The sequence below is a fragment of the Mustela putorius genome, unplaced genomic scaffold (assembly GCF_011764305.1).
Source record: "Mustela putorius furo isolate JIRA1106 unplaced genomic scaffold, ASM1176430v1.1 tig00000107_pilon_pilon_pilon, whole genome shotgun sequence".
Lineage (NCBI taxonomy): Eukaryota > Metazoa > Chordata > Mammalia > Carnivora > Mustelidae > Mustela > Mustela putorius.
In genome coordinates this window covers 5,386,269-5,404,852 of record NW_025421284.1, presented here as the reverse complement: position 1 = coordinate 5,404,852, position 18,584 = coordinate 5,386,269, and the positions used below count along the sequence as shown (strand labels likewise).

Below are 18,584 nucleotides of genomic sequence, written 5' to 3'. Positions count from 1 at the left end.
GCGGAAAGTTCCAGAGACACTGCTCGGGGACTCCTTGCGGGGGAGGGACTCCGAAACACCCCGAGTCCTCGCGGGCCTGGGGCCCTCGTCTCCCCGACGGCGGCCAGCGGGCGGCCGGCGCGTGCTCGGGGGCGCCCCCCGCGGGACCCTCCGCCGCCGTACCCCGGCCCCGAGGGCCGCTCGGACGCCGCAGGGGCTCCCCAGAGGGCCCGGCCGCCGGTGAGGGGCCGCGCGTTCCTCCCTCCGGCCACGCTCGGCCCCAGGGCTTCCTGGAGCAGGAACTAAACCCGGCGGAGGGCAGCGCCCTCGGCACTCAGGCCCCGGAGTCCGCGAGTCTGGAGGCGGCCGCCGCGCGCACGCGCACAGCCGCGGCCCCGGCGTCGCCTAGCAACCGGCCGGAGGCGCCCGCGGGGCAGACGCCGCCTTCCGCTGCCCCGGAAGTGACGTACGCGCCGGGCCCCGCCCCGCGGAGGCGGAAGTGGAGCCGCCCCGGGCCTGCCTGCGAGCGCGGGGATCCTCAGCCCCGCCGAGCGCCTGGCTGCATGGCCGCCTACTCCTACCGCCCGGGCCCCGGGGCCGGCCCGCCCGCGGGCGCGGCGCTGCCGGACCAGAGCTTCCTGTGGAACGTCTTCCAGAGGTGCGGCCCGGCGCCCCCGCGCGCCTACGGGGCTCCCCCGCGCGCTTACGGGGCTCCCCCGGCCTCCTTCCCGCCGGGCCCCCCCCCCCCGGGCCTCCTTCCCGCCGGGGCCTGCGGAGGCGCCTCCGTCGCGCGGGGGTCGCGGCCTCCACCCCTCGCCCCTCGCGGCCAGGAGCCCGCGGCTGAGGGGCGGCTCCGGGAGGCTCGGGGACGCCGGCGGGAGGCGGAGACGCGGACGCGACGGTTTCGGCGGCGCCTGCGTCCGGGGTCGCCGCCCGCGGGGGCTCGAACGACTCGCGGCCGGGGGGGGGGGGCTCGGGAGGGGGCGGGAGAGAGCCGGCGGGGCGGACGGAGGAGCGAGGACGGCGAAGTGTGAGGCGGCGACCTGCTTCTCCGGGGAGACGCGGGGCCCGGGGGGGGGCGAACGACTCGCCGGAGCACCCGGGGGGGGGCTCCCGGTCGGGGCGGGGAGGGACACCGTGGCCGGGGCGGACCCCCCGAGGAGCGAGGGACACCCGGGAAGGACAGGAGGGGAGCACCCGGGGCGGGATGGTTCTGGCCGGGGAGACCCGAGGCCGGGCCGGGGGCGGGGCACCCGGGGCGGGACACCCGGGGCCGGGACACCCGAGGCCGGAGCACCCGGGGCGGGACACCCGGGGCCGCGGACGGCCCGGGACGGAGCAGGCGCCCGACCTTCCGTGGTTCCCCAGCAGAAGGCGGGGGTGAGCCCGGGGCACGGTGCGCGGGAAGGCGCTGCCTCGGCCGAGCGGGGTTGGCGCGGCTCAGTGCGGGCGCCGGCGCTGCGCCCTCGGCCCCCGGCTAACCGGCCTTGGCTTTGCAGGGTCGACAAGGACCGGAGCGGGGTCATCTCGGACAGCGAGCTGCAGCAGGCGCTCTCCAACGGTGAGTGGGGCCGCGGGCCGGGCTTCTGCCGAGCGCGGGGCCTGAGCGCGGGGCCTGAGCGCCGGGCGAGCGCCGGGCGAGTCCCTTCCTCTCCGAGTGCGGGCGGTGACTCCGGCCTGTGCCCCCGGCGCCTCCGCGTCCAGGTGCTTTGCTGCGCGGGGACTCGTGCGGGAAGCACTTCGGGCGCGCGGCTCTGTACCGCGGACCCACCTCTGGTGCCTGGAAGACCAGGGCGGTTCTCAGCGGTCTGTCTTCGTGACCCCGCTCGAGAGGCTCATCGGGCTGCTGGGGCACCGTGGGGAAGACATGGGGCGCTGGAGGCGTGGCGCTGGCAGTGGGATGGTGGGAAGCTGGTCTCATCCCTGGGGGAAACGAGGTGTCCAGACGGGGATCCCGACCGTAGCTCTGGGGTCGAGTGGGGGGCGCTGGTTTCCGCCGGTTCCCCCGCAGGGCCTGAGAACGTGGACTTCATCCGATACCCGCCGGGTTGCCCTTTTTGAGGATCCCTCCGGTGCCACTGTCTTTTCTGGGTCCTGGATTTGTAGCCTGTCGTTCCAGAGGCCGTTTAGGGTAGAAAGGGGATTGGTTCGGAGGTGTCGGTAAGAGTCATCTCTGCGAGCGGGAGGCAGCTTGATGTTGTAGGGAGAGTGAACACGCGGGCGCGGCCTCCCGGTGCTGGACACGGGGCTGAAGGAGGACACACACGTTGCGGGCCCACTCCGGGCCCCTGGGCTCGGCCTCTGTTGCCTCGCGATTTGCGGGAAGTGCAGGATTTGCATCCGCAGGTTCCTACGGGTGAAGAGTGGCGGTGCTCCCGCCTTCCGCTCCCGGGGTCTCACCCGCGGCCGCAGGTACCTGGCGTGTGACTTCACACGTGTTTATGTAGCCGCGCTCAGGAAGCTCAGAAATCTCTTCACTCTTGCTTTGATGACTGCCTTCTCGAGTCTTCTCCATCTTTGTGTCTCCAGGGCTTCAGCTACACTCAGAGGAGTAGAAGGCAGGGTCACTAGAAAGATGTCACAGCAAGCTGGAACCCAGCAGGCTACGACCTGGCAAATGTGGCTTAAAACTTTCTAAGTGTTGGGGCGCCTCCGTGGCTCAGTCGTTGAGCGTCTGCCTTTGGCTCAGGTCAGGATCCCAGGGTCCTGCGATCGAGCCCTTGCGTGGGGCTCCCTGCTCTACGGGAACCTGCTTCTCTCTCTCCCATTCCCCCTGCTTCTGTTCCGTGTGTGTGTGTGTTTCTCTCTCGCTCGCTCCTTGTCAAATAAATAAATAAAATCTTAAAAAAAAAAAAATTTCTAAGTGTGGGTGCCTGGGTGTGTCAGTCGGTTAAATGTCCGACTCTTGATTTCGGCTGAGGTCATGATCTCAGAGCGGTGAGGTCGAGCCCCCCCACCCCCACAAGTGTGCGCTCTCTCTTTCTCAGAAAACAAAAAAGTACTCGAATCGTTGACCAAACGGATGTCTTCACGTCCTACATTAAAGAGGGCGGACCCTGCACTGAGAGTGCCCTCAGGGTCACGCGTCACTGAGTTCTTCTCCATGACCCATTTGGACATTCTTTTGTCTGTCCCCTTGAAGTTCTGAGAGCACCACCGGCTTTGGGGTTGTGTGAAACCTCCACTGGGGTGATGGTCACACTCTGACCTCATTGGCCTGATGTGTCCACCCCTGGGGGTTCCTGTCTGGATTTCAGTCCTGGCTCTGCCAGTTCTAGGAATATGACCTTGGGCAAGGACTTGACCTTTCTGGGTGGGGGATAGAGAAAAAGCGCGCAGAGTCCTTGGTACAGCGCCTGGCACGCAGCAGGGTTCAGTGTGGCCAGCTAAGCATGCAGTACTGACTGGCCTGTGACCGCAGGAAGCCAGCTCCAGGGGTGGTGGTGACGGTAGTTCCACTTACTAAGCGCCCATTGAGGTGGGCCCTGGACAGACCTCGTCTCGGGTCAGCATTGCTGTTGGAGCCCTGGGGTGTGGAGTCTGACCTGTCGGGTCAGGCTCCTGGGTTTTCACTCGAGCGTGTCGGTGCTGCCCTTAGTTCTTCAGCTGGTGGAGAAAGCGGATGGGTCACCATCAGAACGTCATCTTGAGCTCGACTCCTACTAAATATCCACCAGGAACCTGTTTGAAAGAGGGAATGTTAACAGTTGCCAAGAGGATGTTTCGTTCACCGGTGCTGAGATACTTGGCAGTCAGCGCCTGGTTAACGCCACCGGCAAGTGGGTCGGACTGTCTCAGTGGGCTCTGCAGACGCCTGTGTCGAGGGGCCCGGTGGGACTCCCTCGGCTGTTGCTGGAGGCGTGTGAGAGCTGGCCGGAAGCAGGTGGCCGCCCTAACCTGAGCGGGAGGCCGCGCCGCAGCCAGCACGCCCTCTGCCCGGGACGCGGCCGTCTCGCTTCTGCCGGGGAGCAGAGGCCTCTCCTGTTCCAGGCATCATGGTGGCCGTTTTGACGTGTTTTGTTTCTATATCTTACTGACCCTGAGTCCTTTAACCAATTACATTTTCCTCTTGAGATTAGCTGCTGAAAAACTGAAACTGGTGGCTTGCCACTGTGTAGAGGTTGGAGAGGTCAGTTTTACCGACCTGGTCCTGGAGCTCGTCGCTTCTTACCCTCCTTCTCTCTCCCGGTCCAGCGTAATTACAGTTTCCTTCATTCCGCTCTGCTTTATAGATTTCATCATGTTCTTTCTGCAGTAAAGCGAGTTACCAGCGCTGCCGATTCGCGGAGCAGGTGGTAGTGTTGTTGGTTCCGTTACCCCTTCTGGCTCTCGAGATCTAGACGCAGACGCGTGTTGCTGGCACCCTCGGCCCTTCCGCTCGCGTCGGGCTGGGGCTGGCTTCTCCCAGGCTCTGAGCGCGCTGAGCCCCAGTGTCTTCCCACCTGTGTCCATGGGGTGTCTACCCCTTGCGTGGTTCTGTACTCCCTCCGCGCAGAGGGCCTGCCTTTTGTTGCTGTGAACTGGAGCCGTGTCCGTCCTGAGTTCCAGATTTTCTGCCCGGAGGCATGTGCCTGCCCCTGCTGCTGAACCGCTGCGGCATTGTGCCTTGTCCTTGACACTCTGCGGTCTGCTCCGTGCGGCCACCGCTGTAGATGCCTCTGGCCACTAGCCTGTCCGCTTCCTGACGGAAGGCCAGGCCGGGCTCCTGTGTGCAGGCGTGGTCTGTGCGCAGAAACCAGCCGGCCGCCAGGTGGGCCCGTCTTTGTCCTCTTCACTCCGGGGGCGGATGCAGCTGACCGTATTTTGACTTCGGATTTTTCTCCCAGGAATGGGCTTCTGTTTTCGTATTAGCCCTGGAATACTAGGCTATTCCAGGACGTTGCTTTACTTAGCGTGTTACTGGTGGCAAAACTGAAGTTCAGACTTGCATGGTTTCTCACTTGAATTAAGTCTGTGCTTGTGTGCTCTCTGCTGAAATGTAGGTGAAACCGCTCCGAAAGGGTCCTTGTGGGTCCCATACACGGAGTCCTTTCTAAGACTTGTTTCATAGGAAAGCTTCTGAAACTGCTCTCGGGGGTGTGTGGTTAACGGGTATGAAGAAAGACAGAAGACGACTGTTCTCTTGCCTTCTGTTGGAAGGACATAAACTATCTCAGTTTGGTACCTTTTTTTTTTTTTTTTAAACCTTGCATGCTCTTTTTTGGAATTGCAGGAATTTAATTTTGCTAAAGCTTCTTTTTTTGTCCTCCTGCAGGTTTGCCCTCATATAACCTATGTAGGTACTTTTGTGGAGACATTTTTTATACCTGTGCTTTAAAAGATAATAGTTCATATATTGTTGTTAAGATATTTTTATCAGAATAGAGTTCCAGCTGTCCTGGGGATTCTGTATTAAGAAATGAAGGGAAATCAGACCATATAAGCCGACGGTTCCCGGCAGACCGGCCTTCCCGTCCCGTCACCGCTCCCGCCCCACAAGCCCGGTGTGGCGGCCGAGGGTGTTCGCTGCTGCGCGTGCTGCTGGGGTGGTTAAGGATGCCCGCTCAGCTCCCTTCTGCCTGCGCGTGGGGAAGGGCCGCTCAGCAGGCCCCCGTTGTTCACAGCCTGCTGCTCCCCAGGAGGCACTGGGAGGGCTGGCTGCGTCCTGGACGCGCAGGCGTGTTTTGAGAAGCGTGCTTTGTCCACCCGCAGCCTGGAGCTGTGCGACAGCCACTTGCCTGGGAGTCGGTACTGACAGTCTGACTCACGGCAAACACCTGCTTTCCCTCTGGGTCTCTGGAGCTTCCACGAGAGACTCCCATGAGAGAGCCTGGACTCCACAGACGCGGGAGCTTCCCTGGTGGCCGTGACTGGTGTTTGTCCTTAAAACTCGGAGCTGGCGGAGGAAGCACATCCTGGACAGCACTGGTGACCACGGGACTCCTGGTGCCTTTTCCCTGTGGAGTTGACTGTCCTTTCTCTGTGGCAGCCTGAGCGCTGGAGTCTTCGTGAGTCATGGAGCTGAGGGCGTTCTCGACGCCGAGGACCGCCTGACCTGTCTGCTGTCTCCGGAAACACGCCCTGCCGGACTTCTAGATGGAAACCAGAGAGAGTTAGGATTTGGTGGACTTGGCTTTGCTGACAGGTCACTCTGTAACCTTGGGTGCATTGCACTTCTGGCCCCAGTTTCTTTGGGGGTAAAGACCGGAAGACTGGAAGTCTAGATCTTTTCCCCCTTGAGCCAAGCCCCAGTCCACCGGATCCCGCATCTGCCTGGTACAGAACCGGGAGGCAGTGTGTCCGCCCGGACTGAGATTACGGTGTTTCACTAATCGTCCCTGAATTGTGTCTCGTTTTCATTAATGTAGATACTGTAGTGATTTGACCCCAGATTTCATAGAGCCAGTTTCTAGAGCTAACGTGTATCATATCAAGGGTATGGGCATCTTTAATGCTGATGGTCAGGATTTAGATTGCTTTTCGGAAAGGCCATATTTATGGTCGTGCTCTTTGAAGCTGTAGTTGAAGAGAACTGGAGAAGTGTGGAGTTTTGCTGAACCAGAGTCTTGCAGATTCTGTGCACCAAGTGCCAGTGCCAGTGCCCAAGCCTGCAGCCCTTGCCTCAGCTCTTGGCAGAAAAGCCCAGCAAGGCTGGGAGTTCCTGGTCTGATGAAGTGAAGTGGAAAGACATCACCACTGATGACGTTTTAAAAAAGTCTGATCTTTATTTTTTATTTATTTTAAAATTTTATTTATTTACTTGCTTATTTATTTGTCCCGAAAGATTTCACGTAGTTCGGTATCTCGGTTGTGGAAATGTTGGGTGTCAGGAGTCGTAACCCTCAGCCACTCACGGAACCCACTGTTTACGCTTGTGGTTAATAGGACATAATTTCAAGAAAAGCTCTTTGGAGGGTGGAAAGACTGCGTCATCACAGAGCGGAATGGGCTTTTCCCTGGAGAGTCGGGAGTCCGGAGTCGTTTGTGTGCTTGAGGGTTAAGAGGGGAAGCGGTCGTGCTCTCTGTGGGGACGGTCTCCTCCTCAGCAGCTACGGGTGGTTCCCCCGGCGGTCGCCATTCGCTTAGGGTCTCCCCGGAGAGCCGCGGCACCGTTCTCAGGGCGAAAACCGTGCACGAGGTTTCCACGGACAGTCAGGCCTCTGTTTGCTTTAGCTCTCTGAGATGAAATCAAAGCAGGACTTGTAGGTACAGCGATCACGTACTGCTGAGTAGAAATCTGACGAGAACCTTCTCCAAACGAGTGGTTCTGACATCCAGCCACGTTTGTGTCAGGGAAGAGCAGACAGGAATGTTTGAAACCAGGGATGGTCCAGAAAATCCAGGCTGGAGGGTCACTGGGGGTGTCGGGCTTGTGGAGAACGTCTCCCTGTGTAGTGTGCCCTGTTCTCAGGGAGCCGTGCTTTCTTCCAGAAGACTCTTCTCCCGACGACTCGGGTTCCCCGGCTGACTCAGGCGCGTCTGAGGCGCACTGCACGGGACACGACATGTCCCCACGCTGCGGTACTTCCGCGTCACTGCGAGTCGTCGGGCTCCCATGAGAACGGGCCGCAGGACCTGCGCGTGACAGCCAGTCCTTAACTGTTGGCTCTTGTCACCCCCTGGTTTCCCTGGAGAGTCCAGCCCTGGTGGGTGACAGGAAGGGTGCGCGGGGGAGCCGGCCTCCACGAGCCTCACCCGGCAGCCCTGCAGCACACCTGTGGGTGTCGTGCCAGAGGGCAGCCTCTCGGCGTCCTGACGCGGCGCGGGATGACCTGCTGCTCTCCTGAGCCCGGGACCCCTGCCGTCCTCAGAATCCTCCGGCGCGGGCGCCGGCTGCCCGGGGTCACCTCAGGGATGCCCCCTCTCTGGGCGCTCCCGCAGGCTGTGGAGGTGGCACCGGGCCCTCAGCACCACGCGCTCGGGTCTGCGCGGTACTGGACTGGGGCGCTTGTGTCGCTTTTGTTTCAAACGTGTCCGGCCATGGCGTTCGCAGACACGGCCCCGGAGGCCTCTGCTCGCGGTCGGGCGGGCTGCGGGGCGTCCCTCACTTCCCCTCGCGGAGGGCTCGGCAGCCTGTGTCGGGCGGATGGGAGACCGGGGTGCAGGGCCAGGGAGCGCCTCCAGCGGGTGCCCCGGGCCCCTGGGCTTCCAGTCAGCGCCGGGCTGTGTCCTGCGGAGTCCGGGTTCGGTGCTCGCAGGGCCCGGTGCGAAGGAGCAAAAAGCAAACGGCGAAGAAGGGGCCCCTCCGTGCTCCACATTTCCTGCCCGTCGGGTTGTGTCATGGTGGTGGCTGTCCCCGGAGCCTCACATGCGGGCCGGCGCCCCCGCGAGCTGCACAGCCGGCGTGAGCCTGCGGTCGCCGCTGCTCCCCAAGGGTGTGCCGGGCGCGGCGCGGGGGTGGCCCTGCCCTCGGGGACAGCCGTCCTCACTAGGTGCCTCTGTCTCCGGCACCGGCAGAGCCGCCGGATTCAGCGGGGGCGCTCGGGGAAGGTCCGGGGGCCACGGCGCTCCTGCGGCTGGCGGGGAGCCGAGGGGTGCGCGCGCGCCGGGAGGCACATTCGAGGAGCAGAGAAGCCCCGAGGGGAGCGGGCTCGTCCCGGGGCGCCCCGCAGACCCGCCCGCCTGCTCCCGGGAGGCCGGACGCCGGAGCCTGAGGAGCTTCACGTGCGGCCAGGGGATGCGTCTGTGTCGGGGCGCGGGGAGCGCGCGCGAAGACGGTCAGACGTAGCAGGAAACAGGAGCGTCCACGCGTGGGTGTGGGGAGAGACGCTGCTTGCCCTCCGCGTTAAAAATACTTCTGTACTTTGTTTCTTGTGGGTCTGGAAGTTGATGGTATGAATCGCTCAGAAAACAGGTTTGGGGGCATAAAGGCATCTGCCGAACATTTCATCGTCCGTCGGGACGCCGGCGACAACATGCTCACGGCCCCCAGTGGTCACGGCGACAAGAAACATCCCCTGGGACAGTGTCCCTGCTGAGAACCGTGGTGCCCAGGTCTCCCTGAGTAGCGGGTGACTGTCGGTAGCTGCTGCTGTTCCAGATGGGGATCTTAGAGATTGCTGGGAAAACGGTTTTCGCTGACTGTCTTTCCTGTCATTTATTTTCAGGCACGTGGACTCCGTTTAACCCCGTGACTGTCCGGTCAATCATCTGTAAGTAAAGGTGCAGGCAGACCCCTGTCCTGCCATGGCCCCTTGTCCTGCCCTCCCAGCCGAGCACTTGAGCTGGAGCTCCCGGGTCTGAAGGGTCCGTGTTCACGCAGCACCAGCGCACGCCGTCCCTGTCTGGCACGGTGGTTGACTGGCGGAAACAGCGGTGCTCAGTTTCCGACCGGAGCTTTCCCTTATGTGAGCCTCCGCCGAGTCACGGTGTGCCTCTGAGCAGCCGAGCCGCTCCTGTTTCGTTCTTCTGCTCCCCACGTGTGAAGAGAGACCAAGTGATTTGTCATTTTCTTGGTCGCAGGAGTACGGATGGAATTTTTACATATGTTTAAGCCATTTTGCCATTATATGTCAATGCCGCTACGGGTTCTTTCATATTTGGACCTGGTTTAGGCTCATTTTTTTTTATTTTTCAAAATGTATTTATTTCTGTATGTGTACGTGTATGTGTTTGGGGAGAGTGAGAAGGAGAGACGGAGACTCCCTGCCAGGCGCGGAGCCCAGCACGGCCGGATCCCACGGCCCTGAGATCGTGACCCGGCCTGAAGTCTGGAGTCGGAGGCTTAACCGACTGAGCCGTCCAGGCGCCCCTAGGGTGATCTTTTTAATGAAAAGGGGGTCCTACTGAAAAAAACCAAGAATGTAAATCCAGTGGAGTGTTTTTCTCGGTGGCGTGGGCCTGCTCGGGTGGTGGCAGGTGCTCTTGGAGAGGGAAGGAGCTGAGCAAGGTGCCGGGAGTGCAGAGCCTTCCGCTCGGCTCCCGACCTCCAGTCCCTCTGACAAAGCAAGAGCGCCCTCCGCATCGCGTGTCGGGGGAGGCTACTTCCCTGTCCAGCATTTGGTGTCTCGGGGCTCCTCCACTATGTTCCTCTTGACCGTCTGCCTCGCCACTATGCGACGCGAGCTGGGGGCTGCGGCTGGATAACCACCTGGCACAGGAGGCCCAGCCCTCCCGTTGGGCCGGGGAGTGTTCTGAGCAGCACGCGGGCATCCGCTGGCTGAGCACGGGCTGGCTCCACGGAAGCGCGGGGGAGGCCGTGTGGGCACTGAGCCCCTGCCCACCAACCTGGAGAGGCCGGCGGCTGCGAACCACTCACATTCCTTTCTGTCTCAGCCATGTTTGACCGGGAGAACAAGGCCGGCGTGAACTTCACTGAGTTCACGGCGTCTGGAAGTACATCACAGATTGGCAGAACGTCTTCCGCACCTATGACAGGGACAACTCCGGGATGATCGACAAGAACGAGCTCAAGCAAGCACTCTCAGGTTTTGGTAATTCACTTATCTTGATTGTGTAGCAGATTTCATTTTGGAGGTCATTTGGTGCCATTACTGGTTTTGTACCTTGTTCAGTTTACTGATTTTTTTTTTTTAAAGTGGGGCGGGGGCAGAGGGCGAGGGAGAAAGAAACTCTAATGCAGGCTCCATGCCCAGTGCGGAGATTGACTTGGGGATCCGGCCCACCACCCTGAGATCCTGACCAGAGCTGAAATCCAGAGTCGGATGCTCAACCCGCTGAGCCACCCAGGCACCCCTCGATTTACTGGTTTTTTTAACTAGGAAATTTTTGTTGACATTCAGATTTATACTTTGATATTGTTTTTATCATGAAGGCTTATATTTGACATGGAGACCGTATGTGCTTTTTCCCCATCCAAAATGAGATATGGGCTACGCAATCATCTGTCGCTTGTGCAGTGGTGTGATGGGACACGTGCATTGAGAATGCGGTGGCTTTGGACACAGTTTCACGTTAAAAGTGACAGTGAACTCAGGCAGCTTATTTGTGACACGTCACGAGACACGGCAAGACCGTCTGCACATGTGAGACATGCTTCCGTAAGCCGCAGTGCCAGCTGCTGCCTCGGGCGTTGGTGGGCGTGCCAGCTCCCGTTCTCAAGTGCGTGTGCTCCCGCGTGTGCCGTGTCACCAGCAGTGTCTGCACAGCCTTTCCTGAGTGTGTCAGCCGGCCTCTGATGCTGGTGCAGGGGTCTGAGAGGAGGCTGGGGTTCTCTGTGTGGAGAGGAAGCGGACTTGGAGGACTTGTCCAAGGCTCGTGGGAATTACACCCCAATTCTGGCATGTTTGGGATGATCTCACTCAGCCCCCTTTACTGGGGCCCTGTTACAAAACTCCTGCTACATTTTGTTTAAAGACTGCTTAGGAATACCTTTTAGAAAAAACCAGGCAAATTAGTTTATAGGGTCCTATTTTTTTCTATAACGTACTACATTGTTATTATAATGTACTAATGAACTTCTAGGTATTTTGAGTTTTAATGATACGAAGTCCGTCTTAGTTCTTCTGTTAATGCGTCGTAACTTCCGCCCTTCTCCCATTTCTCCGTGGGGCGCTCTCTTTCTCTTCCTTTCCTGCGTCAGGAATCCTCTGGTGTTCAGGGAGCCGCTCTCGCGCTCCATAGGAAGCTTGTGTTCCCACATCACACACTAGCTGGGGGTCAGGGTTAGGGCAGGACTTGACCTCAGGTTCTCTGCGCTGGGACTGGGAACACAGCTGACTTTGCTCTGCCCTTAGGCTGGGGGACGATAGGCTGTACAGAAGGGCCCGAAGGAGCTGGAGGCCTGGCCGGGCTGAGGCCAGCTTGGGAGGAACCTGGGTCCTGTGAATTACACCAGATAAGTGACCTCAGGTTTCAGGGAACACGGATGGCACTAGCGTTGTCAGGCCCAGAGGCCTCTCTTTCCTTTGTGCCAGTGGCCCTCTGGGTCCTTAGAGCTCATGGCGGGAGCTCTGAGGTGGGCAGTGCCCCGGCCTCTCTGGCTTCCTGAGTCCCTGCTGCGGCTTCAGGGTCGTGGAGGTCATGGGTCAGTCCCTTGTGGTCAGGAGATGGCCAGCCTCCCTGGCCTGGTTGACGCGGGCTCTTCCCTGACTTCCAGATGTTTTCTGGAGAAAGTAAATACTCTGCTACCGCATTCCACCCGTTCTAACCAGTTTCTTCCTGGGACTGGTTCTTGGTCTCTGAGGCCTTCCGCCAAGAAGGGACATTGTTACCCTTTCCATGTTAGTAATGGGAGCAGATTTTCAGTAGGAACTGAAGTGAAGATTCCTGCTCAGCCCTGGCCGCACCGGGTGACTCTCCCAGGCCACACGCTGGCTGCGGGAGTTCCCGTATCCCTTCTCTAAACTCGGGGCGCGGAGGCACCGTGCGCCAGGTGCAGAGAGCCGAAGGAAGGAAGCGCGTGAGGAGTTTGCCCCCACGCAGCGCAGTCCCCGCTGTGGGGAAGGTGAGGCACGGGCAGCCCCCCTCGCCAGGCCAGCTCGGTGTGTTCTGATGGAAACGTTACCAGAGTGGATGGCCCTCCCTCCAGCCGCCCCACCTCGCAGCCGTTAGCGGCTCGGTGCTCCATTTGCTTTGTCCTCCGTCGCGGGCCAAGGAGTGCGACGCCCGTGCGGTGTCCCCCCAACACGCTTTACTCGCGTCCCTGCCGTGTGTGGCCGTTTGCTCACCACATCAGTGCCTCGGACCCACCTTAAAAATGAGCAGTCCGTTTGCACCAGGGTCCCAGCAGGTCCGCGGGCAGCCCCCAGCCTTTTCATGCCGTCGGCTGGTTATAGACGTGGGCTGATGCCCCGTTCCAGGTCTGCCCCTTGCTGCAGTCTCTGTGCCCTGCGGAGAGGTCACTGGTTAGCGTCTAGGCGTGGGAAGGTGTGTCGTCATTTCGGGGCGCTGGGCGCAGGTGGTTGGTGACTCGTGGGATCATCCAGGCGGCTCTGATGTCTCCCCTTCCTGTGCTTGTTAGTTGTCAGGAGAGAACCTTGCTCTTCTAAGCTCAGGGTGTGGCCCTGTGCCTGCATGTCCAGGCTGACAGGGCCAGTCCTGACCGGGGTCACAGGCTGGGGGAGCAGCATACGGGGGCACTGCTTTTTTTTTTTTTTTTTTTTTTTTTTTGCATTTAACTGAAGCGCAGTTGATGTAAGTTAGTTAGTCTCAGCCCTGGCTGCGGCTTGTGCAGGTGCCGCCTGTCACGGTACAGCGCTCCCACAGCGTTACGCGTCTGTCCCCTGTGCTGTGCTTTACCTCCGGACTTATTTCACAATCTGAAACTGGCACTTCTCAGTCCCCTTCAGCTGCTTCACCTGCCCCAGCCCTCCTCTCTGGCCACCGCTGGTTCTCTGCACTTACGAGTCTGGTTCTGTTTCGTGTGCTCGGTTTATTTTTAGATTCCGCGCAGAAGTGAGATCATCTGGTATTTGTCTCTCTTATTTCATTGAGCTAATGCACTCAGGTCCGTCCACACTGCTGCCAGCGGCAAGGTCTCAGTCCCTCATCCGTCGTCCCGCGGGCTGCTTCTGTACCCTGGCTGCTGGAGGCAGTGCTGCGGTGAACGAGGGGCGCAGATGCCTTTTCGAATCAGTGTGTTCGTTTTCTTGGGGTAAATCCCAGTAGCGGGATTACTGGATCACGTGCTGGCTCTGTTGCTAGCTTTCTGAAGAGTGCTCATACTGTGTCCCGGGGTGGCTGTGCCCATCTGGGTTCCCACCGGGCCTGGGGCTCTCTCTTCTCCACACTCTGGCCAGCATGTGGTGTTTCAGCCTTTCCGATCACAACCATTCCGACACGTGTGAGCCACCTTCTCAGGGCTCTGATGTACATTTCCAGAGGGCACCTCCTCTTAATTGATGAGGCTGATGTTTCACTTTCACTGATGGAAACTCATAGAGAAGATTTTGCTTCTCATGTGAATGTCTCTCTTCCTCGTTCACTTTTCTAGTCTGACTTGTGTTGGTCTGGTTCTCTCGCTGCAGTGACACTGAGGACCAGGGGACTCGGAAGCTGATCCCAGGGATGATAGAAGTTGCTTCCATGGTCTGCAGGAATTGTGGAGGTCCGTCCTGTAGGGTTAGGTCTGGGCCGGAAACGCCACAGCGATGGCTGGTGTCTGCTCTCCACCTGGATGAGCTCTACTCTTACCAGCCTGGGCCGCTTCCTCACCTGTCCACAGGGGACTCCTGTCCCAGACCTGCTGCCTTTCTTTTTTTTGAGTCAGGGATCCTGTCTTCTCACTGGCAGGGGGGATGGATTTAAGTCACAGATGCACAGGGTATGCTGACCACTCCGGAAGGGACTGTCCTGTGTGTGCATGTTTGAGTCTTTCTTAGAAAAGTAAGTATTTCTGCAATCATTAACTGTGTAATTCACTCAGATAATAGGTGTACATGTGTCCTCGCAAAGATTCCAACAGGATGGAAAAGCAGTAAAAATATTTTGGCCCCTGGATCTTGTCTCCTGAATAGTAAGGACACCACAGTCACACAGGTAGTGGGATTAGGAGGGAAGGAAGTAGGTGTCCTGATTTAGAGTGGCCTCGAGGGGTGTCCCACAGGCGAGTGGCCGCTGTGTCCCTGTGTCTTCAGAACCACCTCCCTGCTGGAGACCTTTTCAAGACACTCAGTAAGTTGAAGGTGGAATCAGTAACTTTGTCATAATGTTCGATGGCCCTTGAGTGGTTGTGAACTCCGGGAGGCTGCCTGGCTCCTGGTATTTCCCTCCCGGATGTCCCTGCTGATGCCCAGAGGGGCATGTGGGCCAGTGGGTCAGCTCCTTCCCTGAGTTTACATTGTGTTTATTTGGAAACCTCCAGTGATACATTCTTTCCCATGTAAAATGAAACTATCTGTAAAACGAAAACTTTGCAAGGAAACCGCGCTGCCCTGCGGGATGGTTTTTGGGGTGCAGCGCTGTGGGGTGAGTGTACGTGATGCAAACGAGTGAGCTCCCAGCTGTGACCTGCGGTGCCTGCGAGCGCTGGCCCCCGGGGAGCACTCCCCTTGCAGGAAGAGGGGGTGTCTTTGCGCCGGCCGCTCACGGGACTGCGGATGGGGGTGTGGTCCCAGAGGGCATGTGAACGAGTTTGCGCCTCGCGTCTCCCACCGCTGCCTCTGTCGTTTGTCGTCTGCTGACGTCAGAGGCTGTGGGGCCTGTCGGAAGGAGGACGTGGGGGCTGAAGGAGCGCCCCCCTCTCCTGGCCTTCCATTCACCCTCCTCCTCCTCTTCAAGGGTACCGGCTGTCCGACCAGTTTCACGACATCCTCATTCGAAAGTTTGACAGACAAGGACGGGGACAGATCGCCTTCGACGACTTCATCCAGGGCTGCATCGTCTTGCAGGTAACGGGGCTCCGTGGGGGCTCACCGTGCGCTGGCCAGTGCAGCAGGCGGGCACAGCTGCGGAAGCAGAGGGAGGGGGCAGAGTGCCGCTCTGCAGTCAGCAGCTGGAGGGACTGGTGTCTGCTGCCCGAGGGTATGCAGGTTAGTCTTGGCGGAGGAGCTGCTAGTCTGTTCAGGGGGCTGTGGCCAGTCGTGTTCTTCCTCCCGGTGGAAGTGCCGCTGACCCTTGAACGACGTACGGCCCAGCCACACATTCGTTCATAGGCAGACTTTCTCTGGTAAGTATGGCATAGTGCCGAAAATGTGTTTTCCTTACAATTTTCTGAATAACATTTTCTTTTCTCTAGCTTACTTTATTGTGAGAATACGTACATAATACACATGACGTACAAAACAAGTGTTAATTGACTGTTAGTCCATTATTGATAAGGCTCCCAGTCAGCGGAAAGCTGTTAGTAGTTACGAGGGTCTCAACTGCTCAGGGATCATCTCCCAACCCTGGGTCCAAGGTCCCTTCCGATGAGGTCACATTTTCTAAACCGAGTGGGTTATTTGCATGTATACTCTGCTATCTTTGCTGTGTTTTCATTCCGAGGAAATGGGTCAGTTTTCCGTCGCGATGTTGACTGTGCCCTGCCTTTTTGTGTGAGGGGAGCTCCAAGGGCGGTAGGTCGCGGGTCCCAGGGACCCCAGCACCACCATTTCCCTCCCGCAGTCTTGCTTCTGTACCTGCGGGAGCTTGGTGCACTTGCTGGCACGAGTGCCCTCCAGAGACGAGGGCAGGGTGATGGAACCTGCGCCGCTGGGCCCACGCAGGCCCCCCTCCTGTGTCGAGGTCGGGATCCGGGTTCCACAGAGTTAGGCTTAGAAATGCAGTGAACTGATAAGCTCTTCGCTGGCTTTCCAAGTTTTTATTATAACAGATTTTCATTGTGACAGATTTTTTAAAAAACAGACTGAAGTAGGACGGACTGGTGTGCCCGTCCCTCAGACTCCGCAGCTACGTGCCGGCGGACAGTTTGATGTCCTCCCTCTGTGACCCGAACACCCCAGGCCCTTACTGTCCCACAGATTCCATCTTGTCAGCTTTCGAGTCCCGGAGAAATGTGAATAGCCTGAGATTTGTTAATATAATTTGGAATTCTGAGAAACTTCCTCGGGATTTTTTTCCCATGAGAGTGAAAGTGAACTTTCTGTGGCTGGCTAAGTACTGTGAGTCTGGGATCGGCCCGGCCCTGCTGTTGAGGCCTCGCCGGAGAGCCAGCTCTGTTGACATCTGAGCTTCGGCTCCCGAAATGGGGAGAGCCTTGCCCGTCCCACCCCACCCCACTGGCCGTGGTGTCTGAACACTGGCGGAGAGCTCCAGCATGGAGGTCGCGTTGCCTGCGTCGGAGGTGCTCTTGGGTTAGGGTTTTCATTTGAGGTTGTGTCCCGTGAGGAAACACCTGATCCTTACATTTCTTCTCCAGCCGAGGTCATGGAGTGTAGACTTTCGGTAACCGAGGTAAGGCGATCCGAGTCCCATGAGAAGTTTGCCTGGTGCCTGCGCACACCTCAAGGCTGAGGCTCGGCCCCTCCAGGCGGGTGTCTGTCAGGCAGCAGCCACGGCCATGGGGTTCCGTGCTGAGACGGAGGCCTGCCTGCCGGTCCCTGGTCCACCCACCCTTCCCGAGTGACCCTCAACACAGGACAGAGAAAAGCTGCAGGCCACAATAAAACACCCCCAAAATATTTTCCTTCATCTGTCTTTTTCTACAAAAAGAAATGATTTTTTGCAAAAGAACATGAAAATCTGTAGAAAATACAACTAAAGTGCGAAGAAGAATTGCCCATCGCTCTTTCAGCCAGAGTTCCCTGCCGCTGCCACCGCCGGGGAGTTCCCTGCCGCCGGTGTTTTTGTAGTTGGTGCAGCTGGAGTGTCTCATGTGCGCTGGGGGGGCCCAGCTAACGCCCGAGCAAACGGTCGGCTGGGTCAGGTACCCCGTCTCACCTGCCGGAGGGCCGGGCTCCAGCCTGCTCTCACCGTGAACTGGGCACTGTTTTCCGCTCCTGTCCTGAGGAATTGTATTCTGCTGCCTTTTGTCGCGAGGAGTCTCAGGCCTGCTGTGCTTGTCTGGTGCCCCTCACCTGGGGCGGCCCTCATCTGGCTGTCCCTGCTGCTGGGTGCAGGGTTCTTCCCTCTGCCCCTGACCTGCTGTGGGGGGATGGAGCTTGTGAACAAACTAAAGCAGAGCCTTCTGGATGGGTGGGGTGGCCAGGACGGACCCACCTCCCACGGTCTGTGTCTGGGCCTCTACCTGCTGCGTGTAAGGGAGGGGCCCAAGTCCGGGCTGGTTTCCCTGTGTCCTCGGTGGCAAGTGGCCAGAGCGGTGGTGAGCATTCGAGGAAGAGCCCCCATGAGCTTGGTCTTAGAGGAGGAAGGGAGGGCCGCGGCTCAGCCCTGGACCACTTGGGGGACAGGACTGGGGCTGTGGCGTATCGTTGAGGTGGGGCTACAGCCCACCCCCTGACCTCTTACCCAGCTTCCCACGTTCATCCTCCTCCCCTGCTGTCCCACCAGGTCGCAGCGCCCTCTGTGACGGACAGGCCTGAGGGTGCTCAGGGTTACCCACTCGTGCCTCCCTGCCCAGCTCTCCATCGGGGCTTGGGGGGTCGGGAGACATGGGTGACTTTCGTTCCTAAACATCTTCTGGCTAGGTGCATTTCATTCGTTCTGTTTCATACATATTGCGGTCTAACTGCCTGTCGTCTCTCTCCCAGAGGCTGACCGATATATTCCGGCGCTACGATACGGATCAGGACGGCTGGATTCAGGTGTCCTATGAGCAGTATCTGTCCATGGTCTTCAGCATCGTATAACACTGGCCTTTGCAGATAGCGGCGGGACTTGTGGAAGGAAGACTAAAAATGCCAAATCTCCCTTGAAGGAAACAGGACACAGATGCAGCAAGATACTGTTCTTCTTCCTTTAGATTTTATATAATTAACATTTGGGGACCCAACTGTACATATGTGGATAAGCTGGGAAGGTTTTTGCAAATGTAACCATGGTTGTAATCATTATTCACATACAGACATTTGATTTGAGGCTGTTCAGCTGTGCCATGAGGTAAGATGCAATAATGTTTCAGGTATTCTGCATGCGAAAACTTCATCACGGTCATTTCCAGATGGCTCCAGGTCTATAGGGGAAATACTGTCATTAGCCAATAGGAATTTAAAACTAATCCGGAATTGCACAAAGGCTTTCATGTGCCTTACATTTTTAAGACGGGGTTTATTGTATTTGTTTGAATATGCAGCATAAGCAATAAAGCAGATGCGCCCCTGTCCCAA

General features: G+C 58.6%; 1 protein-coding gene across 1 annotated transcript; it reads left to right on the top strand.

The window, feature by feature from the left end:
- Nucleotides 1-448: 448 nt before the first annotated feature.
- Nucleotides 449-18,584, top strand: PDCD6 (programmed cell death 6). Its single transcript, XM_045089475.1, is given in 7 exon segments — nt 449-637; nt 1,479-1,540; nt 9,066-9,110; nt 10,234-10,278; nt 10,281-10,391; nt 15,139-15,248; nt 18,009-18,584. Coding segments are annotated over 7 exon segments (567 nt in total). The 5' UTR covers nt 449-542; the 3' UTR covers nt 18,108-18,584.